General features: G+C 41.0%; 2 protein-coding genes and 1 long non-coding RNA gene across 6 annotated transcripts; 2 read left to right on the top strand and 1 right to left on the bottom strand.

Moving 5' to 3' along the window:
• The first annotated feature begins 2,014 nt into the window (after positions 1-2,014).
• Positions 2,015-11,286, top strand: tk2 (thymidine kinase 2). 3 transcript variants are annotated; one of them, XM_079687276.1, is made up of 11 exons: positions 2,015-2,307; positions 3,329-3,366; positions 3,579-3,653; positions 6,666-6,719; positions 7,217-7,306; positions 7,447-7,605; positions 8,569-8,642; positions 9,007-9,095; positions 9,832-9,911; positions 10,023-10,103; positions 10,530-11,286. In XM_079687276.1, exons 1-11 carry the CDS (start codon positions 2,112-2,114, stop codon positions 10,614-10,616), a joined length of 1,023 nt encoding a protein of 340 aa, XP_079543402.1. In that variant the 5' UTR covers positions 2,015-2,111; the 3' UTR covers positions 10,617-11,286. The 3 variants fall into 3 exon arrangements, with proteins under 3 accessions (XP_079543402.1, XP_079543403.1, XP_079543404.1); XM_079687277.1 differs by having other exon boundaries at positions 2,015-2,292; XM_079687278.1 differs by lacking the exon at positions 7,447-7,605 and having other exon boundaries at positions 2,019-2,307.
• Positions 11,287-12,075: 789 nt separating this feature from the next.
• Positions 12,076-21,331, bottom strand: LOC307043060 (uncharacterized protein). 2 transcript variants are annotated; one of them, XM_079687274.1, is made up of 6 exons: positions 18,814-21,331; positions 17,758-17,878; positions 16,882-17,028; positions 15,256-15,781; positions 13,717-14,060; positions 12,076-12,427 (listed from the first exon to the last, which is right to left on the bottom strand). In XM_079687274.1, exons 1-6 carry the CDS (start codon positions 18,951-18,953, stop codon positions 12,344-12,346), a joined length of 1,362 nt encoding a protein of 453 aa, XP_079543400.1. In that variant the 5' UTR covers positions 18,954-21,331; the 3' UTR covers positions 12,076-12,343. The 2 variants fall into 2 exon arrangements, with proteins under 2 accessions (XP_079543400.1, XP_079543401.1); XM_079687275.1 differs by having other exon boundaries at positions 16,882-17,025; positions 18,814-21,327.
• Positions 21,332-21,516: 185 nt separating this feature from the next.
• Positions 21,517-22,286, top strand: LOC307043062. The gene is made up of 2 exons (XR_013809275.1): positions 21,517-21,695; positions 22,155-22,286. It is a non-coding gene; the product is annotated as an uncharacterized lncRNA (long non-coding RNA).
• Positions 22,287-22,641: the final 355 nt, after the last annotated feature.

A 22,641-nucleotide genomic window follows, 5' to 3' on the forward strand; every position in this document is an offset into this window, starting at 1 on the left:
AATCACTGGCCGACCAGATGCTGTGTCATCAGTTGATCTTGGTCTGATTTTGTGGGAATTCCAGGTGTTGACCACTTCATCAAGTTCATCCTGCATAGAAAAAAAGCACAGTAAATGTAAACGACATGTCTTAAGAAGCTTTCGGACATAACTTCTACCTGTCTAGATGGAGGCTGAGGTTGCTGCAATGTACACGAACATAGTGAATTATAATATTATTATTACTCATACTACTTTTATTAATGTCTAATCTCAGAAATAAATAAAATATTTTACCTGAACAAGATTAAGGTAACAGAATTGGATAAGACTTTTGTCCAAAAAGTCTCCTGTGAAGTGCCCATCTTCCTGGAGAGTTTGGAACAGGTTCATCCAGAACTGCGCACTCTGTTTGCGGAGTATAACCCACCATTCTTCAATGCGCTGGTTTGCTGTGCTTCTCCCATAAAGGAAACTTCTCTCCCCAGCAAAACTGTCTGGGTGGTTCTTTCGCAAAAACATCTGCATTTCTTCAACAGAAACATTTCCGTGCCCCTGTCTGCACGAATCCTCTCTGGACATCCACCTATACCTGAAACTGTTTTGATAAAGTAACTTGCAACTACTTTAGGATCACTGTTTGTGGTATAGGCCTCCATCCATAACACATAGCGGCTAAAACCATCTATACAGCCGTTGATGGCAATGCCATAGGGCTTTAGCTTATCATAACCATCCATGTGCCAAAGTGCATTTGGCCCTCTGCATCTGTACTGACGTCTTCTTAAGCGGTGGGCTCGTCTTAATTCCACACCTTGTGGATCAACCAGTTTGCTGATGCTTCTTATGCTATCTTATGACACAACAAGGCCCTGTTGAATTGCAAGGAGATGTAGCCAACGGTATCCCTGCATCTGTCCATTGGTCATGATCTCATGCTGTACAAAAGCTAGCACTTCCTCCAAGTCAGACTGGTTCTTCCTCCTGAACAGGTTAAGTCTTTTACAAATTCTCTTTAATGTTCGGACACTAATTACAATGTGATTAGTGTGTGCCAAAATAGCAAGTATTTATTTGTTACTTAGGGAAAGTCTGAAGTATAGTTTAATTAAGTCATCCAAATCCGGCTCTGCGGGCATTGTTGTAAGCAGCGCAGCAAACTGATGTAATGCAGAATATAAAGAGGACAATTTGGTATGAGGGGTTGTAATAAGGCAGTTGAAGTTGAATTGTACATCAGACGTTGCTTTTAATCTGCAAAAAAGAAAAGAAAATACATTGTTTAAATATTGTTAAGACTCTTCTTCCTATTTTACACAGTATATGCTCAGTAAAAGTGTCCATTACGGAGTACTGATCTTATTTATCAGGAACACTTTACTGTATATGCAGGAACAAAAATCCTACCTTTAATTTAAAGCCAGAAAGTGTTAAACACTCTTACTGTTAACCCCACTAACTGGTTTCATAAAATGCGTATTTTTTTACAATATCATTTTTCCCACAACCACAACTGTCTTACTCCACTCTAGACGAGATGATGTTTGAGATTTTGATCATTTTGATGGTTAATAGCCTTCTGATGGTCAGCTAGCTGCTAGCTGCCTTGTTAAACACACTTAATTACATCTCTAGAATAAACATGAAAACCATGTTGTTTAGTCGTCACTGTTCCAACAAGCACAAATTTGCGTGTCAACGAACTAAACCATTATTCTGACTTTAATCTCAGAATTCTGACTTTTTTCTCAGAATTATTTTTCTTTAAAGTCAGAATTCTGAGAAAAAAGTCAGAATTCTGAGACTAAAGTCAGAAATCTGAGATTAAAGTCGGAATTCTGACTTTTTTCTCAGAACAAAAAAAAACGTTTTTTTTTTAAATCCTCCCAAAAACAAAAAATCATGTCCTAATCCTCTTCCGTACCTTTTTTTTTTTTTAAATATTGAGATCATATAACACTACACACTCCGATACAGTAGTTGGCGGTATGAAGCCTTCAGTTGGTTTGAGATCCGTTAACAAAATCACAGAAGAAGAAGAAGTTGTTTCTTCCTGTTTATCATCCACATGACATCACGGTTGCGTGCTACATCAGTGGTCACAGAGGTCTGAAAGGTGTCTGTGCTGCGAGATGTTGGCAGCAGCAGGTTTTAGTGGGAAGTTATTAGTAAGGTGTGTGAGAACATTACCTCCATATGCAGTGTCTCCTTCGGCTCTCTGTGGGGTCGCTTATTACAGAGGAAAAAAGACCCCGGCTAACAGCGGCACTTTGATCCCGAGCCGAGCTGCCAGCGGCGCGCATTACGCGACAGGTGAGGCAAGGCAAGGCAAGTTTATTTATACAGCACCTTTCAATACAAGGCAGGTGAGAGCTGCCTGGGGGCTCCTGTTCGACACCTGGAGACGGGAGGATAACACTTTAATGTTTAATACAGAGAGAAGAAGTATACAAACTGGCCCCTAATAATAAATCCAGCTGTAGTATTTTATCTGAGTCCATTTCAACTTGGTTTTGTATTTACATAAACCGGTTTCTCTTCCTCATAGCTTCAGTGGTTTCATTTTCTCCCTTCATTATTTGTATGACTTCAAATGAAGTGCTCTTATACTAGAAAATAACCCAATAAGTGACATACTAATCTTCCTCCAATAAAATGTGAAGATTTGACCTAAGGTTATGCAGTTGCACATCATTTTGAAACATTGTTATTACATATACATTACATTACATCTAATTTAGCTGACACCATTATCCAAAGCGACTTAGAATAAGTGCGATAAACCATAAAGATACAAACACAGAACAACAATTAAAGTATAGTTTTATTTGCTTCAAAAAAGCCAGACCATTGAATGGCCGATACATTAGTTTCACTATTGCTTCATTTATTAATTTTTTCTTGAATTAAAGATATGTAGACTTTCTGCTGACCTGATGCCAATATCTGTGTACAGAAAAGCAAGATGGTAATTAATAAACATGACCCAAAAAGCATGAAGACAAAACCTGCTAAACAGGTCTATTAGTTGGGATGCTCTCATCTTTTATTTTTCTACTTTCTGGGTTTGGTGGCACCCAAACTGGCTTGTCTGCTGCGCCTTAGCCTTTTAATGTTCGGGGAAAACCCTCAAAGCATAAAACCTCAGGCATTGTTACATTTCCAATCCAATGCCCTGGAATACAGACTCAGACAAACTTCACAGGTATCTTATTTCTTATACTAACGCCCTCTTATACTAACACCCTACCTGTTGCATGTGTCTGTCCCTCTGACGTCACTGAGAGAGGTCAGCGCTGGGGCTTGTGGGCAGTAAAGTCTTGTCTCACTATGTTGTCTTTCTCCCAAGGGAAGCTGGTGCGTAATGGCGAGGATAAGAAGGCAGTGGTAAACCCCCATTCATTTCTCACAGTAAATTGATCAACACTCCTCATTTTGGATGCAGTTTCTACTGTGCCTTCCAAGTATTACAATTTTTACGGGGGAGTAAATGCTAATCGTAATGCTAAAAAACGAGCTCGTACCTCTTGTATTGTACATTTTTCTCAATCATTCGTGTGGACCGGCCTGATCATCTGTCTCTCTGTCGCTGTTTTCAGATCTGCATTGAGGGGAACATTGCCAGTGGGAAGACGACCTGTCTGGAATATTTCAGCAAAACTAGCAATATAGAGGTACGACTAAACAAAGTACTACACCAAAGCTGTGCATATTGTTGTTTTGTGTGCATGTGCTCCTCCCTCCAGGAAGTACCACTGTAGGTGTTGCACAAACAGAGTTTTACATGCATGCGAATGAGTCGCTTTTCGGCGCCTAACGCTGATTTGGGTGACTTGTGTAATTCGTGGAGAACCAAAGTCTTTTCGTTTGGAGGGGGGGTCCGACTCACGGACTGACGGACAACTTCTCACTTCAAAAAATGTTTAAGAAATCTATACCGCAAAATAATTAAACAAGCGAGTGCCTGTTTTTCCTGGCCAAGAACAAGTTCCTTAAACACAACACGAGCGTAACGTGTCTTCACGTGGTATATGTCTCGTCTGAAAGGGGTTTAGTAGAGCAAGCCCCCAGGAAGTGCGCCGAACTCTGTGGCCGTTTCTCTGACCCCATTTACACGGGAACGTTTGCGTTTACGCACCGTATGCGTTTTCAAAAAAGTCTTCCGTTCACATGCATTCGATTCATTTAACGTGTCCGTTCACACGAAACCGCTGGAAACTTTGGAAACGCTGTAGTACATATGCCGGGCCTGTAAGTGGCGCTGCTGCCGCCACAAAATACACCAAAAGCGAAGAAGACCCTGGAGCATGGTTCCCATGGTTGCCCTTCTGTTTATTCTCCGTGTGCTCCTGCTGTAAATCTCTCAGGTAGTCCACCAGCAGATGAAAGACACCCACCTCTCCGCCTCTTCCAAGGGACGAGAGAACCGTGCGGCAGAGTTTCCGTTAAAAAAAATGTTCGCCGGTCAACATGTCCGTTAAAGTTTAAATCTTCCGTACAAAATTAGAAATTTACCGGCCGAAGGTCTTCTTTGTTATTTATTGAGCTTTAAAACAAATTGATAACGACCCTATATAATAATATAATAATAATAAACGGAGACTCTTTTTTCCTCCCCCTCTTCTGACAGCCCAGACGCTGACCTCTGAGCAGGAGACGTGAGAAGAGGGAGGCGGGGCTATTTCCTCGTTATCAGAAAATAATCGTATGGAGGCGATTACACGGAACCGTTTGACCCCGCAGAGCGTTCCGTTTGCAGATCTATCCACCTTGGGACCCGTTATCATTTGCGGGGTCCGTTTCTATCGTTTGTTACGGCCTCGTGTAAATGAAAGCGCTATACGCAAGAGAAACTATGCGGATACAACCCGTTTCGTCCTCGTGTAAACAGGGTCTCAATGTTGATTATACCTGCTGCAGAGCCACTATTTCAAGTATACTACGTCATCGAGTGGCGCCGAATGCTGGGCATTTAACACACATTTAAACAGTCCACATTTAAAGTGTCCAAGCGGCGGTACTGCCATTTCCGTATTTCCATCAGTCCGTGACGTCACCTGGCCCAAAACAACTTTTTCCCATTGACTAACATGGTGAAAGAGACGTCTGTAAATCGGTGGATGATCTTTTTTAACTAAAAAAGTTCATACCCAGTATGAACTATTTTATAGCCCTTATTAGAATCATTCGGTCCTTAAAGTTGTAAAATAAACTAAAAGCCGAATCTAGATTTATTTTCCAGTGCCACAGTGACGCGTCCTAAAACCCGGAAGTAAGTTAGCATTTTACCACTTCCGGTTCCTTCGACAAAAACCAATGCAATTTCTCCATAGGATTCTGGAAAATAGCTGGAAATCACGTTTTGTTCAGCCGGATAATCTCCACGTGTCTACCCTACTTTTATAATTTTCGAATCATAAAATTATAAAAGTAGGGTAGACATGTGGAGATTATCCGAATGCGACACGTCACGTGGAACTCTATAAGAACTGGATACAGCGTGGGAGGCGGGGCCTCGTTCGTTCCTATGAGAGTTGCTCATTGGCGCATGAAGACAAAATGGCCCAACTTCTGAGAGAGCGAAATGTCACGAAAGTATTCATATACCGTAATTTTCGGACTATAAGCCGCGCCTTTTTCCCTATTTTTCGACGCTGCGGGTTATATAACGGTGCGGCTAATCTATGGATTTTTACAGCTAACGGCCAACACCTTTAACTCTATGGGCTCTATGGCCGGTCCGCGGACCCCCACCTTTAAGCGGCGGGTTCCAGCAGGAAAAGCTGGAAGCCGGAAAAGAGTGAGACAGGTAGCGCGCAAAAGTTAAAGTGGAACCGAGAGTGGTATGCCGCTGCTGCGGTTTATAGTCCGAAAATTACGGTAATCATATAATCCGTTGTTATTGTGCATCCATGGGTAAAGGTAAAACTCATGTAGTACTGAACACGTCACATGAACGTGCCGGGCAGCGCGGTCCCGTGGGTTGGATCCGCGTTCATAATGTTTTGGTGGTCATTCCACAACCGTGCGCGAGTCATGGTAAAATATCTGGATTAAGAGGTTGCTTTTTCTTTGCACAGCATGAAAGAAAGGCAAAATGAATGGGCTGTGATTTTAGTTTTTTTAAGCAGAGGTTGAGTTCAATCATTTGTACAGCCCTCGGAGGATGTTGTAAAAATGTAAATGGCCCTTGAGAGGAAAAAGGTTCCCCACCCCTGCCGTAAATAATAATAAAAACCCTTGATTTATACTTAACATCTCTGTCTCCTATTGATCTGAGTATATTGTAAAGAATAGCCAGTTAATTGAAGCATTATAGCACAGGCCTTTGTCAGATGGTATATTACGCTGTTTTTTTTCTGCTTCCAATAGTTCTCTCTTTTTTCACCATACGTGTGTTTGCATCCCTTTTTTAATAAAGTGGACATTTGACACAAGTGACATAATAAGAAGGTTAAACTTTCAATTTAAAACTGAAGATTCTTTTGCATTTACACCTTTTGTGAACCCTTCATTTGCCTTTTATACGCATATGAAATTAAGGCAGCTCAACATTTAAGGAAAGATGAGAAGGCAAATAAGAAATGATGCATTCAGATGACAATTAAATGATTATACTAAGGCACACGACACTGCCAGCATCAGTACTGCTCATTAAGGAAGTTTCCCTTTCTGTTCTGATCCAGGTCCTAACAGAACCAGTCTCTAAATGGAGGAATGTCCGTGGACACAACCCTCTGGTATTGTAACCAACATAGTTGCTATCATTTTGTAATTTTGTGCAGTTCAAACATTGAATATTTGACAGGATAGGCTCCAAGAGCATTACAATGTGACTTGTATACATCAATCATCTGCACATTTTGCAGTGTCAGTAAGCTGTTTGTATCCCACGTGATAAGCTGCATTCGTTTACAGTCTGATTACATGACACTACAGTAGATAGCAGTAGAAGAAGGAAAGAAAATGTATTCAACTACACTGTGTGAACTTACCCTTTAAATTCATAACAATCTATGTAGTTGATTTAACATTTTTTCGTGTACTTTATGTAGAAGTGTTTATTAGCCTAATGGTGGCTTAGAGAAATCACCTTAAATGATCAGGATCCATCCTCTGGGGACCCTGAATATCCAGCGTAATCCCTATGAAGATGCATTGTGCTTGTGCACCGCTTGGATACATGTTCTGTGTGCCTGCCATGCTGGCTGTCAGCTGTTCCTCTCTGTCTCTGCAGGGCCTCATGTACCAGGATCCTGAGCGCTGGGGCCTCACACTGCAGACATATGTCCAGCTGTCCATGCTGGACCGACACCTGTCAACCATAGTAGGTCTACTGTTGGCTAAAACTATTATGGTTTACATACGCCTTGACTGGAGAGAATTTTTACTAGCGCTTCACAAGACATCCTGCACCAACATGTTGGCAGCGAGCCAGACTATGCAACACACTTCTCCCTTCAACAGACTAGGCCCCTACACACCAAACAAGCACCAAAGAACACATCCCGACGGAACACGACTGTTGTGTCGGCTCACATCTCTGCGTCTTGGCCAACAGTCGCACTGGAACACACCGCAAAGACTTCAGCCGCCAGCCAAGAAGCACGTATGCACTGCGCCTGCGTGAGTGGAAATAACTCTCCTTACCAGCAGGTAGCGGTAGTCTGTATTCTTCATTCAAAAGAGGCAACAACCGGAAGACAGACTGTGTGATATACAAACAACAAATGCTACAGCTCGAGCCAAGCAGCACAGGGATGAACTATGCCAATATTTTAACAGAATCGGTGCAGTGCCTTTTCAGTGGGGCAAGATATAGAAAATACGTATGCCTATCCTCCTATTTGTGTTTATTCTTTTAATCACACAGCGTTAAGACAAAAATAAAAATGTTCCTACATAACTGTCAGTTGCAGCCCTAGCATTATTATTGGTTTAACTACAAACAGTATATTTTTAAAACATTTTAAAATGACCATCTTGAACAGCTACAACATTCAAATACTTTTAGGCAGATTGTGGACAGTAACAAAGTACATTTACTTAAGTACTGTACTGCTCCACTCCCATTCAGACAAATAGTGTTTCACTAAGCTGAACAGCCAATCAGAGTGATTTCTTTTGCCGACAGCCTCCGCAGGCTCCGTGGCCGATTCAGCATGTTCAATCGGCCGCGGAAGGTGTCGGCATGGCCGAAAAGACACGACGGGGCGGGACACACCAATCTGAGTAGGGCGACGAGACGCTCATCTATCGCCATCTATCGACGGCCGAAATCGGCTTGGTGTGTAGGGGCCTTAAGTGCAGACGCTTCTCTGTTAGGTTTTTGAAGAAAGGATTCAGCAAGTCTCCTGTTTACACATGAGTCTCAAGCGTTGCTATGGTGAACAGCTGATCTCTTCGCCTACACTGAAGAGCTGCCACCTGCAGTGGAGACAAATAAAGCTGTACCGTGCAATGGAAACGTGGCTTTGGATTACACCATTTTAATAATTCCTATGTCGACCTGCTTTGTCAACAGAAGGATAGCTGAGGTGTTGACATTAAAATGTGACCAGCAGTATGTGCTTACTGTTTTTGTTCCAGTCAGCCCCTGTGAGGATGATGGAGCGCTCCATCTTCAGTGCCAAGTACATCTTTGTGGAGAATCTCTACAGGAGGTATGTGTGTTGGAACCTTCACGCCTGTCCAAAAGAGAACTATAGATCCTCACAGCATATCATTTGATCTCAAATAATGCTGCTTTGAAGGATTCTGTTGTAGAACAATTGTTTTATGTCCACATTTCTCTGTAAGAATGAGAATGTGTGGGTGGGCAATATGAATTCAATTTCTGTCATGGTTTACAAATGTTATCACGATAGATGACATTTGATTCTGTATAAATAAATAACCAGGCTAAATATGTGTTGTTTTAGCTTAAACAATCAAATATATGACCAGCGACGTGAATGAGCAGTCAGAAATGTATCAATAATCCAAACATTACTACTAAACCTGTGATTTGATCATATTTATTTTCAGTGGCAAAATGCCTGAGGTGGACTTCGCTGTCCTCAGCGAGTGGTTTGATTGGATCACAACTAACATTTCCATTCCTGTGGATCTGATTGGTGAGAATACAAAAACCCACATTTACTAAAGGTGTATTGAAATAAAAGATCTGCCAGACACAAAAAGAAAAATGGAGAATACAGTTACATTATTATAGGAAGATTGATTGGAAACAAAAAATCTATTGTCACCAGTTACTAAAAATAAAACAGATTGTAATGTGTATGGTGGTGTTTATTCTTAGCTGAGGAGCAGATTGTCCTGTTTGACCTTTTCTGGTTGACAAAGCCCTCTGAGGTTAAACATCACATCTTTGACATTAAACAATGCATTCTGTTTGATATGTTGCCGTCACTGCTAGAGGTAATATCCTAATGTTGCTTTATTTGACTGTAGAGGAGGTGGGGGTTTGCAGCGTTCCTACCCAGATTACAAATGATCATATCTAAACAGAGATAGAACTCATCTGATAAAGTACATCTTTATACACTTTTTTTAAGCAACCATAACATCAATTCCTAATAATACACATTTCCAGAACACTATTTGGATGTATAGGTGTTCCCTCTGGATATGTTAAAGAAGGGAACATTGATATTCATTGAATATATTCCAGTCGCATAAATTGCAATAATCTTTTAGCACTGCAAATCAAAGCAATGAAAAACCTGTCATTTCCCATGAAACCATACCATGAGTGGTCCCAACATTCAGTCTTAAAGGCATGATAACCTCTCCCCCCCCCCCCCCCCCTTGTCTCATTTGAATGTGTCCGACCCTCTCCTGTGGCTGCAGTGTACCTGCAGACTTCTCCTCAGACCTGCCATGAGAGGCTGAAGCAGAGGAGCAGGGAGGAGGAGAAAGTCATTCCACTGGTGAGGACGTTAACAATCACAAGATATGCTTTAACAGTACTGACAAGCTGCCAACTTAAAGGGAAGAGTGTGAAGACTCTCATTTTGTTAATGGCTCACCATGTCCACCAGGAGTATCTGGAGTCCATCCACCAGCTGCATGAGGATTGGCTCATCAAGAAAAGCTCCTCCCCTCTTCCTGCTCCTGTTCTGGTGAGGCAGAGCAGATCTGTGTGGCTTTCTGAGCTGTGATCTAATAGTTCCTTCCTTTGATGTGATGTTATAGAAGCGTGCAGTGATGACATGTTTTCTAAGGTGACAAGGTTACCAACGCAAGGACTCCATTTAAAAACTTTTTTTTTTTAAAACATTCACCAGCGAGGCATTTACTGACGTATTTTATGTTGTAGAACTAACTTCAAAAATATCTTCAGCTTGTCTTAACCACAGACCTTATTTAATTGTCAAACCACAATAATTAAAAAAACCTCTTGACTTCAAGACAAGGGAGTCCCGGAGTACTCCTTTCCAGACGTGTTCCTGCATCACTCTATTGCCTCTCCTGGTGTCTCAGCAAACATGACATGTGTGTTCTTGTCTCATGCATTTCTAAACATGATGTTTGATGTGTGTGTGCAGGTGATTCCTGCTGACCAAAACCTCCAGGAGATGCTGCACCAGTACAAAGAAAACCGTGACAAGATCCTCACAGCTAGCTCTCTCTGATACCAAATTCACACTCTTCACTTTTTAGTAACTTGACAGCAGATTTCTCTTCAATGGACAACTATATTTCCAACTTCTGTTTAGTCCATAGGTATAAGCAGGGGCTATTGCTTATATTTAGTAGCTATTCTAATGTTTCCTCACCAACAATGGCATTCTCACTTAAAGGGTGTAAATGCTTCAGAGAATCTTAAACTGTTCTAATAACTCAGTTTTTTAACAAAGCCCTTAAACAATTCTTAACAGAAGTTGAAAAGACTCAAACTTCAAACTGTGAGCTTGAACTGATTCATTTCTCATTTGCATGAAGATTTCTGGTCATTTTTTATTTATTGGTTTGATGTATAATTGAAATGCACTTGGATGTTGCTGTTACCCAGATATGACGTGTAATGTGTTGGATTGTTTACCTCAGTGAGTCCATCATAGACTAGACAAACACCATTCCAGCTCCACAGATATCACATGTGTAAATCCACTGTACAAATATTTAATTCAAGTAGGGACAGGTTCTCCAATGTTTTTCTGTAACTCCTTTTATCTAAGGAACATTTGCTATTTTTTACGAATGTGACTATATTAATCAGTGTATTATGTGTCTGCTCTTCTGTTGTTCAGATAATGTTAATTGAAGAATTTATAAGGAATAAAATATCAGATGTTTATACATCGTGGGGTATTGTAGCACATGGTTTGTGATCGTTTAAATGTGTAGACTGACAAATAATGGTGCAACTGAATCCACTGAGCACCATTGTTCATACTGTACATACAGTAAAGCATGTCTTTTTGATTTTGAGTCCACATGATCTAATCCCTGCAGTCACATTTGATCTCTCGTTTAATCGAAACAAAAATAATCCATGCACTGTGAGTTGTTTTTATTTCATCCTTTTAAGAAGTTATTTGACTACAATCAATGAATACTTTAAAAAAAACTTGTGTCCACTTGTGCAGAGGTCACACAAACAAAACATGCAAATAACAAAGGCACATGTCTGGCGACGCAAGGTCATAACGTTCAGAGGCTGGAGGAGCTCTCAGGTACAGCAGTATGCTTAATAAAGCAACAATATTTGTAAACAAAAACATGACCTTGCTGTTGACATGTCAATCCCAGCAGGAATCATCTACCACTCTCAAACTGCCTCTAACACTGGACTGGAGAAAACAGTCATACACTTACAATCATAGTCACTGGAGAGACATAACACGTGTTTTCATCTACAAGAGCAACTATCAGTGACACAGCAAGTACATATCCCTGCAAACCTATAATAACAGTTACAGCCGTAAACAGACAAAAATAACTTAGCCTAATGTTCATGTCATCATTACCATCAGCTGAGGGGAGGACATCAGTGTCAGCCTCCTGGTTGCAATTCTGAGATTTGGAAAATGTTCTACAGCTACTTTATCATCAACATGTGGAAAATAATAACAGAGATGTGAACACCAATCAAGGTTCAAGGCTTTTATTAGTCATGCGTACAAAGTGTAGTTAGGTCCATGAAAACAACAGTGCAACACAATAAAAAACAAAGAACACAGAAAAAAGATAGTGGAATAGCGCAATAACAGTCTATATGCAAGTGATTGAATATGATATATTAGATAAATCATTTGTAAATTGCAGCCAGATGAATGTTATGGATGTTCTTTACAGAGTTCAGGTGTTTAACAGTCTTATGGCCTGTGGGATGAAACTGTCCCTGAGTCTTGTGGTTTTAGTCCGGGTGCTGCGGTGCCGCCTGCCAGACGGCAGCAAACAGAACAGTTTGTGGCTGGGGTGATGGGGGTCTTTGATAATCCTGACAGAAACAATTAATCAAATGCAATATTATTGTACACAATAAACAGGATTTATTTATCTTTTTATTTATTTATATGTGGTTTCACTGAATATGTATCTGGAGGGACTCAACACGTGTGTCCTGCTTGTTACATGCAGAGCAGCTGCAGACACTCCTGAGTCACAGCAGAGTTCCACCTGAGTATGCATACATGGGGTTTTTGCATTTGTTATTCAATCTCATTCTTTTAAAGTGACAATAGGCAAACACATCTAATTTATCATTTTGAGGAAAATAGTTGTGTCCAATGTAGTCTATAGGATATTGACACCATCTTTGCTATAAGCCTCTCTTTCACTCTGCTATCCTTCCAGCAGGCCGCTGTCCCCACAGGAGATGAGGCTGCATTTAAGTACGAAAAAGAATGCTTACGTTTTCAGACACTGTAGGTCAGTAGTCTGAACAAAGATGGCACACTCTTAATGGCTCCTGCATTGTAAACAGCAGCACATACCTTTGACAATAAAAGCCCTAAACATTTACACTCCATCATCACTGCTTACCAGAGTGCATTTTGCCAGGAGACAACAAAAAAAAGGCAAAGAAGAAGGGTGGTAAAAAACATTCTTTCTACTGAGCCAGATCATTTCAAGTTGAAAGTGCTCTCAGTTTCCATTTGAAATATGTACAGGTCAATCTTGGTCGATATTGGAATTGCTGAGTATGGTTATTCATCATTTCCATCATGTAAATCAACATTAAGAGCATTTGATTTCTTGTGAAGTTAGAGCAGGGGTGTCAGACATACGGCCAGCTTTGCAAAGTTTGAAAATAAGATTAGCAATTTTATCAACTTTTAGGTATTTTGTATTTATACATTTGATACATTTACAAGGCGGGGGTAAAACGTGTCCCCAGTTTGTATGGTGGTGTGTCAGTTCAGAGGGTCCAAATTACTACACTACATACTGTGATGTGTAAGTTGTAATGTATGTGTCAATTAGAAACTGAGGCATTCAATTGTTGAAATTGTACTTATTTATCTTAAGAAATGTCAGGTTGTTCATAATGTTTTGAAAAAAGATAGTGGATTAAAAAACATTTTCGGAATGTACTTTTTTGCACTCAAACAAAGGGAAGGAGTTGTGCTTTTAGGTTATTATGATAGGACTTTGCTGCTCCACTTGAGGTCAGATGTGTCTGTTGTGGCCCCTGAACTAAACTGAGTTTGCCGTGTGCTAGAGGATAACAAAGCTCTGAGCCAGCTCCTCCTCCCCCCCCCGGCCCGTCTCTCCTGCACAGACTACCTGGCAGTCTGCTGTCCCGCTGCTCAGTGGGGGGTGCTCCCTCTCCTCCGCAGGATGGAGCTGAGAGGAGGCAGGGGGGCAGGGGGCTGGACCTGGCTCCATCAGAGGGGTCCTGAGGGTCTGCTCCTCGCCCCCCCCCTCTGCGTTGGCCTTCCTCTCTTTCCTCCTCCTCTCTTTTTCCGTGTTGTCCTCTTCTCTTTTGTGATGTCTTCCCTTCCCTTCCTCACTGGTCTCCTGCACACTGAGCTGGCCCATCCTCTCTCTGAGCTCTTTGAGCATCTGACCCTCTTCCAGGGAGCTCAGAGAGGACAGCTTTGGGGGGGCGGCGGTCTTATTCTGAAGGTCTGTGTAAATCAGAGTTTCACGTTTATACTGCGGGTGCATTTTCAGTACAGTGGGAAACAGAACCTTCGATTCTTGAGGTAAATGAAACTTGAAAAAGAGAGTCAGTAACGTAATATTAAAAATGAGGCTTTGTGATAATAAACTGACGTTTTGTATTCTGTGGGAACACCCTCTCATTGTCTCTTCTCAGGCCCCGTTTGACTTAGGTGTGAAAGCATGCAGTGCACTTCGTTTCATATTTTGAAAATTGAGAATAAATCTGTGTGGGCTTCTCTCTGTGCACCTATTAGTTTGGCTCATATATGTGCTGTGGTGGTCAATATTCAAGTACATTTAAAGAACTGTACTTAGGTATACTTTTGATTTACTTGTACTGTACCTTACCTGATTACTTTCACTTAATGCAACTCATTTTCAGGTTCATGTGTGTGGGGGAGAAACTCCCTATGAAGGGAACACCATATATATCATATATATATATCACACACTACTCCTGTAGTGAGAGGGAGACCCCATAAAGCAGAATAGAGCCTTTTCTAGCTATCCAGCAGCAAGTCATTGCATTTAGCCATTCATTCAGGAATTCCATGAATATCATTCTGAAATTAGCCATTATAGTCCAGCAGATATGTGAAATATCTGAAAGAATTGTGCTTTTGATGATAAAAATATTAACTTTGGCACAATGTAAGAGCATGCCCAAAGGAAGATTTTTGGCTATAGGACCATCGCATATTTGTGGCTGTTACTTGAAAAAATAACAGCCAATGGCGGCCATTTAAAAAATGGCCACCATTGGACCCATTGGACAAATATGCGATGGCCCAAAAGCCAAACATCTTTCTTAGGGCATGCTCTAACAGTGTGCCAAAGTTCATGTTTTTAACATCAAAAGCACAATTCTTTCACATATCTGCCGGACTATTAAGCATCAAGACTACTTTAACTTTAGATTCTTAAGTGCAAGCTTTTGTGCTTTTACTCAAGGAAGATTTATATGCAGGTACTTTACTTGTAACAGTACACAATTAAGTCCTGCTACTTTTACTGCAGAATAAAACCTGAGTACTACTTCCACCTCTGTCTAAATTGAGCAGCACGACTTGTGAAAGTACTGGTGTAGGTGCAGATGAATCAGCTGGTATGGTGAATATTGAATACAACTTGTTTTGAATGCTTTAAATGCAGTGTTACCTGCTGCAGAGTGCCCTGCTGTGGCCTGAGGGTCTCCGGGCTTCAGGCTCTGCTCCCCTTTAGATCCAGCTCTCAGAGTGATGTGGAGGGAAACACCCAGAGGACCACTGAGCTCCTCTTCCCCTCTGCCTCCATCAGTGATACTGATGCTGAGGGCGTCTCCTGGGGGGGCGCTCCCTCCACTGATCCTGTCAGAACAGCCACTGCCTCTGCTTTCTTCACCCATCACTCCCTCAGCTGTGAGGCCATCCTCCGTCCTGTGGACAGAGGGAGCAGCAGCTGTGGTGCCTCCATCAGCTCCAGCCTCATCACAGTGAGTGTTGGTGCTGCCCGGAGGACCCTCTCTCCCTCTGCTGTCCTCTCTGGGGGCCCTGTGCGGCACCAGGCGGCGGCCTTTGATGGACAGGTCAGGGTAGGACTTGTGCATCTCCAGGATGGACTGATCCACACTGGTGAGGTGGCTGCAGCGGGGCTTGGGCTGAGGCTGAGGCTTCAACTCCAGCCGGTTGGCTGAACTCTGAGGATCCTGGAGAAATAGCACAGATGTGTGTTAGCAGGTTCTGCAGGCCTCAGGCTGTTTGGTGAAGTATTCTGTCATTCACTGTAGTAGACCTTCTCATTTAGCAGTAATACAAGTAGTGGGTGAAGATTTTTTACTTCATCAAAGTAGCAATACTACATTTGAAAGGTACATTGTTACAAGATGAAGTTCTGCATTCAAAATCTTACTTAAGTAAAAGTACAAAGGTTTTGGGATCAAAATAAACATAAAGTACTAAAAATAAAAGTACTAAAGTAAAAGTACTCGTTATGCGTAATGGCCTATTTCCAATTCGTATAATGAGTTACTGGGTTACCATTATGATTATTCATGTGAGCTCATTTGAATAACTTTACATACTGCTGCTGGATATCTTAACCAATAAATATATGTGTAAATGTAGGTTTATTTAATCATTTATTTATATTTTGTATTATATTAGCTAATAATCTAAACCTAAAAAGTAACTAGTAACAAAAGCTGTCGGATAAATGTAGTGGAGTAGAAATATAAAGTAGCAATAACTGAGAATACTCTGTTAAAGTACAAGTACCACATTGTACTTAAGAACCGTACTTGGGTAAATGTACTTTGTTACTATCCGCCACTGAGTACCAATGGAGATCCTCCCGAAACATGGTGAGTTTTGATTTGACAGTGACACATTAAGACGAGTGAGTGCATTTGAAAATAGCTTGAGTATTCAGACATATTTCCCATCCCATATGCTACATATTGAGAATACACTAGAGTTGGTACAGAAGGTAGTGGATGAAGGTACATTGCTGACAGAACCACGTGAAACAACCTTCACATGCTGTGCTTTAACACACTGTTCTTGATCATCATTCTATCAATGTGATTCCTTCTGTTGTTTAAAGTTGTGTAGTGTTTCTCATTGTATGCTGCTACGATGAGAAACATGTCGATCCATTACTGTTCTGATAGCAGGAAGGTTTCTGATCTGTTCATCACAGCAGGAAACCGCACTGATTGATATGCATTAATTCGACGGATATCCTGTCAGCTCTCTTTCATTTCCCTTCTTCTAATTGTCATCACAGCCAACCAGCCATCTGTCTTACCTCTCTTCTATCGGCCTCCTCTTCCTTCTTTATCTCATCCTCCTCCTCCTCCTCCTCCTCCTTTTGACCTTTAGTTGTGTTCTCTTCTGTGTTCTCTTCCAGGTTCTTCGGCCCTGCTTTCCTCTGGAGAACATCCAGCCACTCCTGCTGAGAAATCAGACCGGTCACATGAAAGCAGTTGAACTAGACTGAATAACTTTGACCATGGCTGCCATTCGATCACATCTCATTGTTGGGTGGGAGACAGGGGGTCACTGAGTATCCCCATCAGTATGGTATGTTTATATTCCATAGTAATGAGCTGCATGCACTGTTTGATCATTGTTCAGGGCAAAATGTTATTAATATTACGAGCCATATGTCTGATAGAGGTGTATCTTTTTTGCAGTTGCAATCCTATTCCTAAAGTACACTTCTGTCATGGCTTTCTGATTCCTATCATTGCAGCCTCAAACTATATATTCCTTTTAGTTCTTTATGGGATTCTGCTTTTGTTTCCTCATAAAGTTACTTTCTATTTTGATTTCATTTAAAACTTGGAGTTCTTCCTTATGCGCTACAAGTGTTAATGGATAGAGGGTGTTGCATGCTGTAAATAATATCTAACCCTGTGAGGCTAGTGTATAACTTATGATAATGTGCTTTATAAATCATGTGATCATCATGTGATTTGATATGATTTGGATTTTCAAAGCTTTGTGAAGGATTTGGTTTCAGTTTTTTTATGTTTTTCATTTTTTTACAGACTCAGACTCTTTTGAAAGGATTTTCCTTCAAATAGAAATCCCCATATGGACTTTATTAGGTAGACATTTTAATTGACTATACAATTGGATGCTGTTTGATTATATTATCATTTGATGATTTATGGTTTACCTGTGGTCCCAGCCTCTCCAGGAGCTCCAGCAGGTTGGAACACTCCACCCTGGCCAGCAGCAGCTGGAAGCCCAGCAGCTGGGCCCTCTGAGGGTCCGCCTCCTCACTCAGTCTGTATTCACTGAAACATCCAACTGTTAGACAGCTCAGGAGAGCAAGACCAAAGTGATGAGGAGAGCAAACCAAATGCTGAAGCTGGGCTTGAATCAAACTGCGGCTTTCTCCATTTGCTTCAAGATTCACTCCACTCCCATTCAACCTCAAACCCCCAACATGTAGTCACTATTGACAAAACCCAACACAGCTGACAGTTAGGTTTACAGTTTTGAGACTTTGTGTAAATATTGGGGGATACGACATGTGTCCACTTGTAAATAAGATTTATTTGCCATTTTCTTGACATGCTTTGCTTAGATATTTTGAAAAAAATATACCTCCGCCTGTAATATAATTGTTTTGCTCCGTCAGCACTTCACTTAATTTAAGACATCATTTAAGTTCAGGCAGCGTCTATCAATTTCAGATCAAATCACACCCACCCACTTTCATATGACAAAGTCTTTGTTGAGGCAGCATTGAAATCTGCATTGATGCTAATTAGCTAGCTAGCGCACCCTCAAATCTCCCCCTCACTACACACTTTCTAGCAGCAGCTGAAGAAACTAAAATCAGCTATTCTGTCGCGCTCTGATGACATCATTTCACATCTACAGGAAGGAGAGAGAGAGAGAGGCTTCTGATTGTAACGGATTGTAATGGCAAACTGTTAAAGGTAAATGAGCGAAACAAAGTCATAATTATTTAAAGCATCATAAATCACTGTATCCAATCACAGGGAAGGGAGGTGTCCAGACAATACTAGCCAATCACAGCACAGTCAGGCGTGGTAAAGTCTTAGATGGGCTGGATAAACAATAGACAAGTTCAGGCAAATGTCACTGTTTACACAAGTGTGTGTGTGTGTGTGTGTGTGTGTGTGTGTGTGTGTGTGTGTGTGTGTGTGTGTGTGTGTGTGTGTGTGTGTGTGTGTGTTTGTGTCCGTCCCTATGGTCCTACCTCAGAGCAGTGTCAGTGTGGGGCAGGTAGCCGATGGAGGCCAGGACAGACTGGATGGTGGAGCTGCTGAGCACTGGCAGGAGATGGTAGACGAACTGACCTGTATAAGTCTGAAAGAGACACACAAACACATTATACATACATCTATAACTAAATGAAAATGCATTTATTAATAAGATCTTTAAGTGTTTCTAATTACATAATTTTTACCAATTTGTATCACATGTACGTGTGTATATGTGTATACTGCGTCTTATCTCAGTGTCTCATTGTTCAATCACTGCTCTCAGGTGTTTCCTCTTTCAACAACATAACCCAAAACATTCAAAGATTGGCATAGCTCATGGAATGGATTTCAATTTTTTTTTTTACAAATTCCCTGAGGGGAGATTAAGCAAATGAAGCCGCTGACTTCACATCTTCTTCTTCTGCTTTGTGTTTACTGGCAGGCCGCAAAAAACCTCACGGCGTATACTGCCACCCGAAGTCCCCGGCCGGAAGTCCCCGGAGTTGGGGACTGGCTTCAGTAGAAGCAGCGCCATATAGACTGAGAGTTACGTCATCTCCGTTCACTCACCTGCTGTGCCTGGAGTCTGAAGTCAGGAAAGCCCAAGCGAACAAGGAGTGTGTTGTAGCTGTATTCTTTGATGTGGAAAAAGCTTACGATATGATGTGGAAGGAAGGATTATTAATAAAACTGGACATTATGGGTCTGGGAGGTAATGTATATAATTGGATTATGGATTTTTTGTTTGGCCGTGCCATCAGAGTCCGAGTTGGCAAGTCATATTCTCGAAGGCATGAAGTTGAAAATGGAACCCCGCAGGGGAGTGTCATCAGTCCTCTTTTATTTTCTATCATGATCAATGATATATATACACAAGTAGGATCTGATATTGGTAAGTCACTTTTTGCAGATGATGGAGCTATTTGGAAAAGGGGCAGAAATGTAAAATATATTGTAGCTAAGATTCAGGAAGCCATTAGGGAAATTGAAAGCTGGTCTCTGACATGGGGGTTTAGATTGTCGGTGGAAAAAACTGAAACTTTATTTTTTACGAGGAAAAGGATAGGTGAGGAGGTTAGGTTAAAACTTTATGGACAAGATCTAAAGAATGTGAAGACATTTAAATTTCTGGGAATATGGTTGGACGAGAGAGTCACATGGAGTACTCACATTGATAAAGTCGTAGATAAATGTAAAAGGGTTTTAAATGTTATGAGGTGCTTGGCAGGCACTAAGTGGGGGGCTGATAAAGCTGCTTTGAGGAACGTATACACGGCCTTAATTAGATCAGCCATAGAATACGGACTAATAGTGTATGGGTCAGCTGCATACTCTTCTCTTCAAAAATTAGATAGAGTCCAGGCACAAGCACTAAGGATATGCTGTGGGGCAGTAAGATCTACACCAGTGTCTGCACTTCAGGTAGAGGTCGGAGAAGTACCTATTTCTTTGAGGAGAAAGCAGTTAATTGTTAATTACTGGGCAAATCTACAGGGTCATAAAGATACTCACCCTACTAAACAAACTGTACAAACAAGTTGGGAAAGTAACAAAATAAAAAAAGAAAGTTTTTGTTTTTGTGTTTCGGAAATATGTAAGGAATTCAAAGTTAAGGAATGGAATATTAGTCCGACGGTGTTGTTATCAGCTGGTCCACCATGGTTGCTACCTCAACCTATAGTAGATTTATCACTATTGAAACGGGTACATTCAATGAAAAACAAATTCAATGTACAGGCTTATGTGAACACTGTTCTACATGAACAATATGGGCACTTTATAAAAATATTTACTGATGGATCCAAAAATCCAGAAAATGGTCTAACGAGTTGTGCATTTTATGTTCCTGAGTTAAAAGTCAAAGTGGGATAGCGTACAAGTGATCACATTGCAGTATATACAGTAGAGATGATGGCTATCTCTCTAGCACTTCAGTGGGTAGAGGAAATACAGCCAATGCGAGTGGTCATTTGCTCTGACTCCAGTGCAGCTCTGGAGAGTATAAACAACTTCTCTTCAGAATGTCGTCAGGATATTTTACATGAAATTTTACAAAGCATGTTTAGGTTAGTTCATCTGGGAATTGTTGTTCAATTTGTGTGGGTTCCAGCGCATGTGGGCATTAGAGGGAATGAAGTAGTGGATCAACTGGCAAAATGTGGTTTGAAAGCAAACCAGATTGATATTATGGTACCCATCAGTAGAGCAGAAGTCAAATCTTTTACTAAAGTGGTTATCAAGCAACAATGGCAAAAACTATGGGACAGTAACACCAAAGGAAGACATTTATATCAGATACAAAGGGAAGTAGGAACAGGAAGCACTTGGGGGAGTAGTAGAAGAGAGCAGAGCATCAACAGCAGGATAAAATTGGGACACTCTGGACTAAACTCATCACTGCATCTGATTGGAAAACATCCAAATGGCAATTGTGATGGTTGCCAACAACCAGAGACAATACATCATGTATTTTTTAGCTGCCCGGACTATAACAGACAAAGATTCATTCTGAAAACGGCCCTGGAACAACTCAACATCAAGGACATGGATTTCAAGGCAATATTTGAAAGTAAATCAAGAAATGAAGCAAACAAGCTGATCTTCAAATTCCTCAAAAGCACTGGTCTGAGGACAAGGATTTAGTATGAACATTTAATAACTAAACAGTAGGTGGCGATATATGCTCCAAGTGGAAGCGATTAGCCATTAAAGAAAAGAAGAAGAAGAAGAAAAATCTCCGTTCACTCCAATGGACCACTTTTTTACAGCAATGGCGGATCGTGTAACCTCTCAATCGTTCCCCGGAAGTTAGCGCCAATGCTAACAGAGGTGTAGAGTTGCAGCATAATAGCCCGTTCGTGACGGACTTTTAAAGGTAAGAAGAAGTTTAAAGATTTATATTGCGGATATTATCAGCACATCTGATTCAAATTAACATGTGTATTAAAGGATGTCAGTGGATTATCCCTAAATTAGTAGATTTAGGGAACGTTTACAGATAACAGAGTAAGCTAGGATACCATACCATAGTACCGGCATACACTATACCATAGTGGTTGAATACACAGTATTAGGAAACACTTACTGGACATGTACTCATTACATACTGTATATAAAATATGACCAAGAATGTGAGACAACTTTATAGAAATTCATTTCACATCTGTTACTGATGCCATTTGTCATACTTTGTTAAACTCACAAATAATAAAGTTCCATAACTTCAGTTGGGAAAAAAGACCACACCTTATCTCCCCAAGGCAATTTCCCATCCAATAGGTGTGCTATATAGGTGTGTATAACCCTTTCTCCTGTCTGTTACTCCCTCTTTCAGCACAAGAACCAGAGGGGGATTCAATGGAGCCTGAATACCTGCACTGAGACCCTCACCCTGCACCCTGAGTCTCAACTCTGTGTTTTTCAAGCCTTTCCCTGTTTTTTTGTATTAAACAAAACATTAAGCTTTCCCAATGGTGTAGTTTTCGTTTTGTGAAAAAGTGCAAATGCAGTGTTTGTATATAATAACCTCACATATTTTTTGCTGTTGGTCGTGAAATTGCTACTGCTGACTTGAGCCAGCCATTTTTCCTCCGCTCTGTGTCAGTGGGGAAGCCGTACATTCGTACTCCTTTTCTCAAGCGATTTGAGCATCCCCAGGCAGCACAGCAAACCATGGTGGCGACTAGGAGGCAGCACAGCAAACCGGGACAACACGGAGGAAAAGGCACAGACAAACTGCATGATATGCTATTCAATGTTTATTGAATTCCATGTATTTGCAATGGATATTCCTAAAACAACACATTTAACATCATCATCAT

The sequence above is a fragment of the Notothenia rossii genome (genome assembly GCF_949606895.1).
Source record: "Notothenia rossii genome assembly, chromosome: 6".
In the NCBI taxonomy this organism is placed as follows: Eukaryota; Metazoa; Chordata; class Actinopteri; order Perciformes; family Nototheniidae; genus Notothenia; species Notothenia rossii.

Bases quoted from the DNA above. Each gene is read 5' to 3' on its own strand.
- tk2 (XM_079687276.1), top strand. From the start codon at position 2,112: ATGTTGGCAGCAGCAGGTTTTAGTGGGAAGTTATTAGTAAGGTGTGTG. The intron at 2,308-3,328 runs GCAAGTTTATTT...CTTTCTCCCAAG, and splicing joins GACAGGTGAGGCAAGGCAAG to GGAAGCTGGTGCGTAATGGC. The intron at 9,912-10,022 runs GTGAGGACGTTA...CATGTCCACCAG, and splicing joins AGGAGAAAGTCATTCCACTG to GAGTATCTGGAGTCCATCCA.
- LOC307043060 (XM_079687274.1), bottom strand. From the start codon at position 18,953: ATGTATAATGTGTTTGTGTGTCTCTTTCAGACTTATACAGGTCAGTTC. The intron at 17,879-18,813 runs GTAGGACCATAG...TGGATGTTTCAG, and splicing joins CACACTGACACTGCTCTGAG to TGAATACAGACTGAGTGAGG. The intron at 14,061-15,255 runs GTAACACTGCAT...TGATTTACACAG, and splicing joins AGCAGGGCACTCTGCAGCAG to ACCTTCAGAATAAGACCGCC.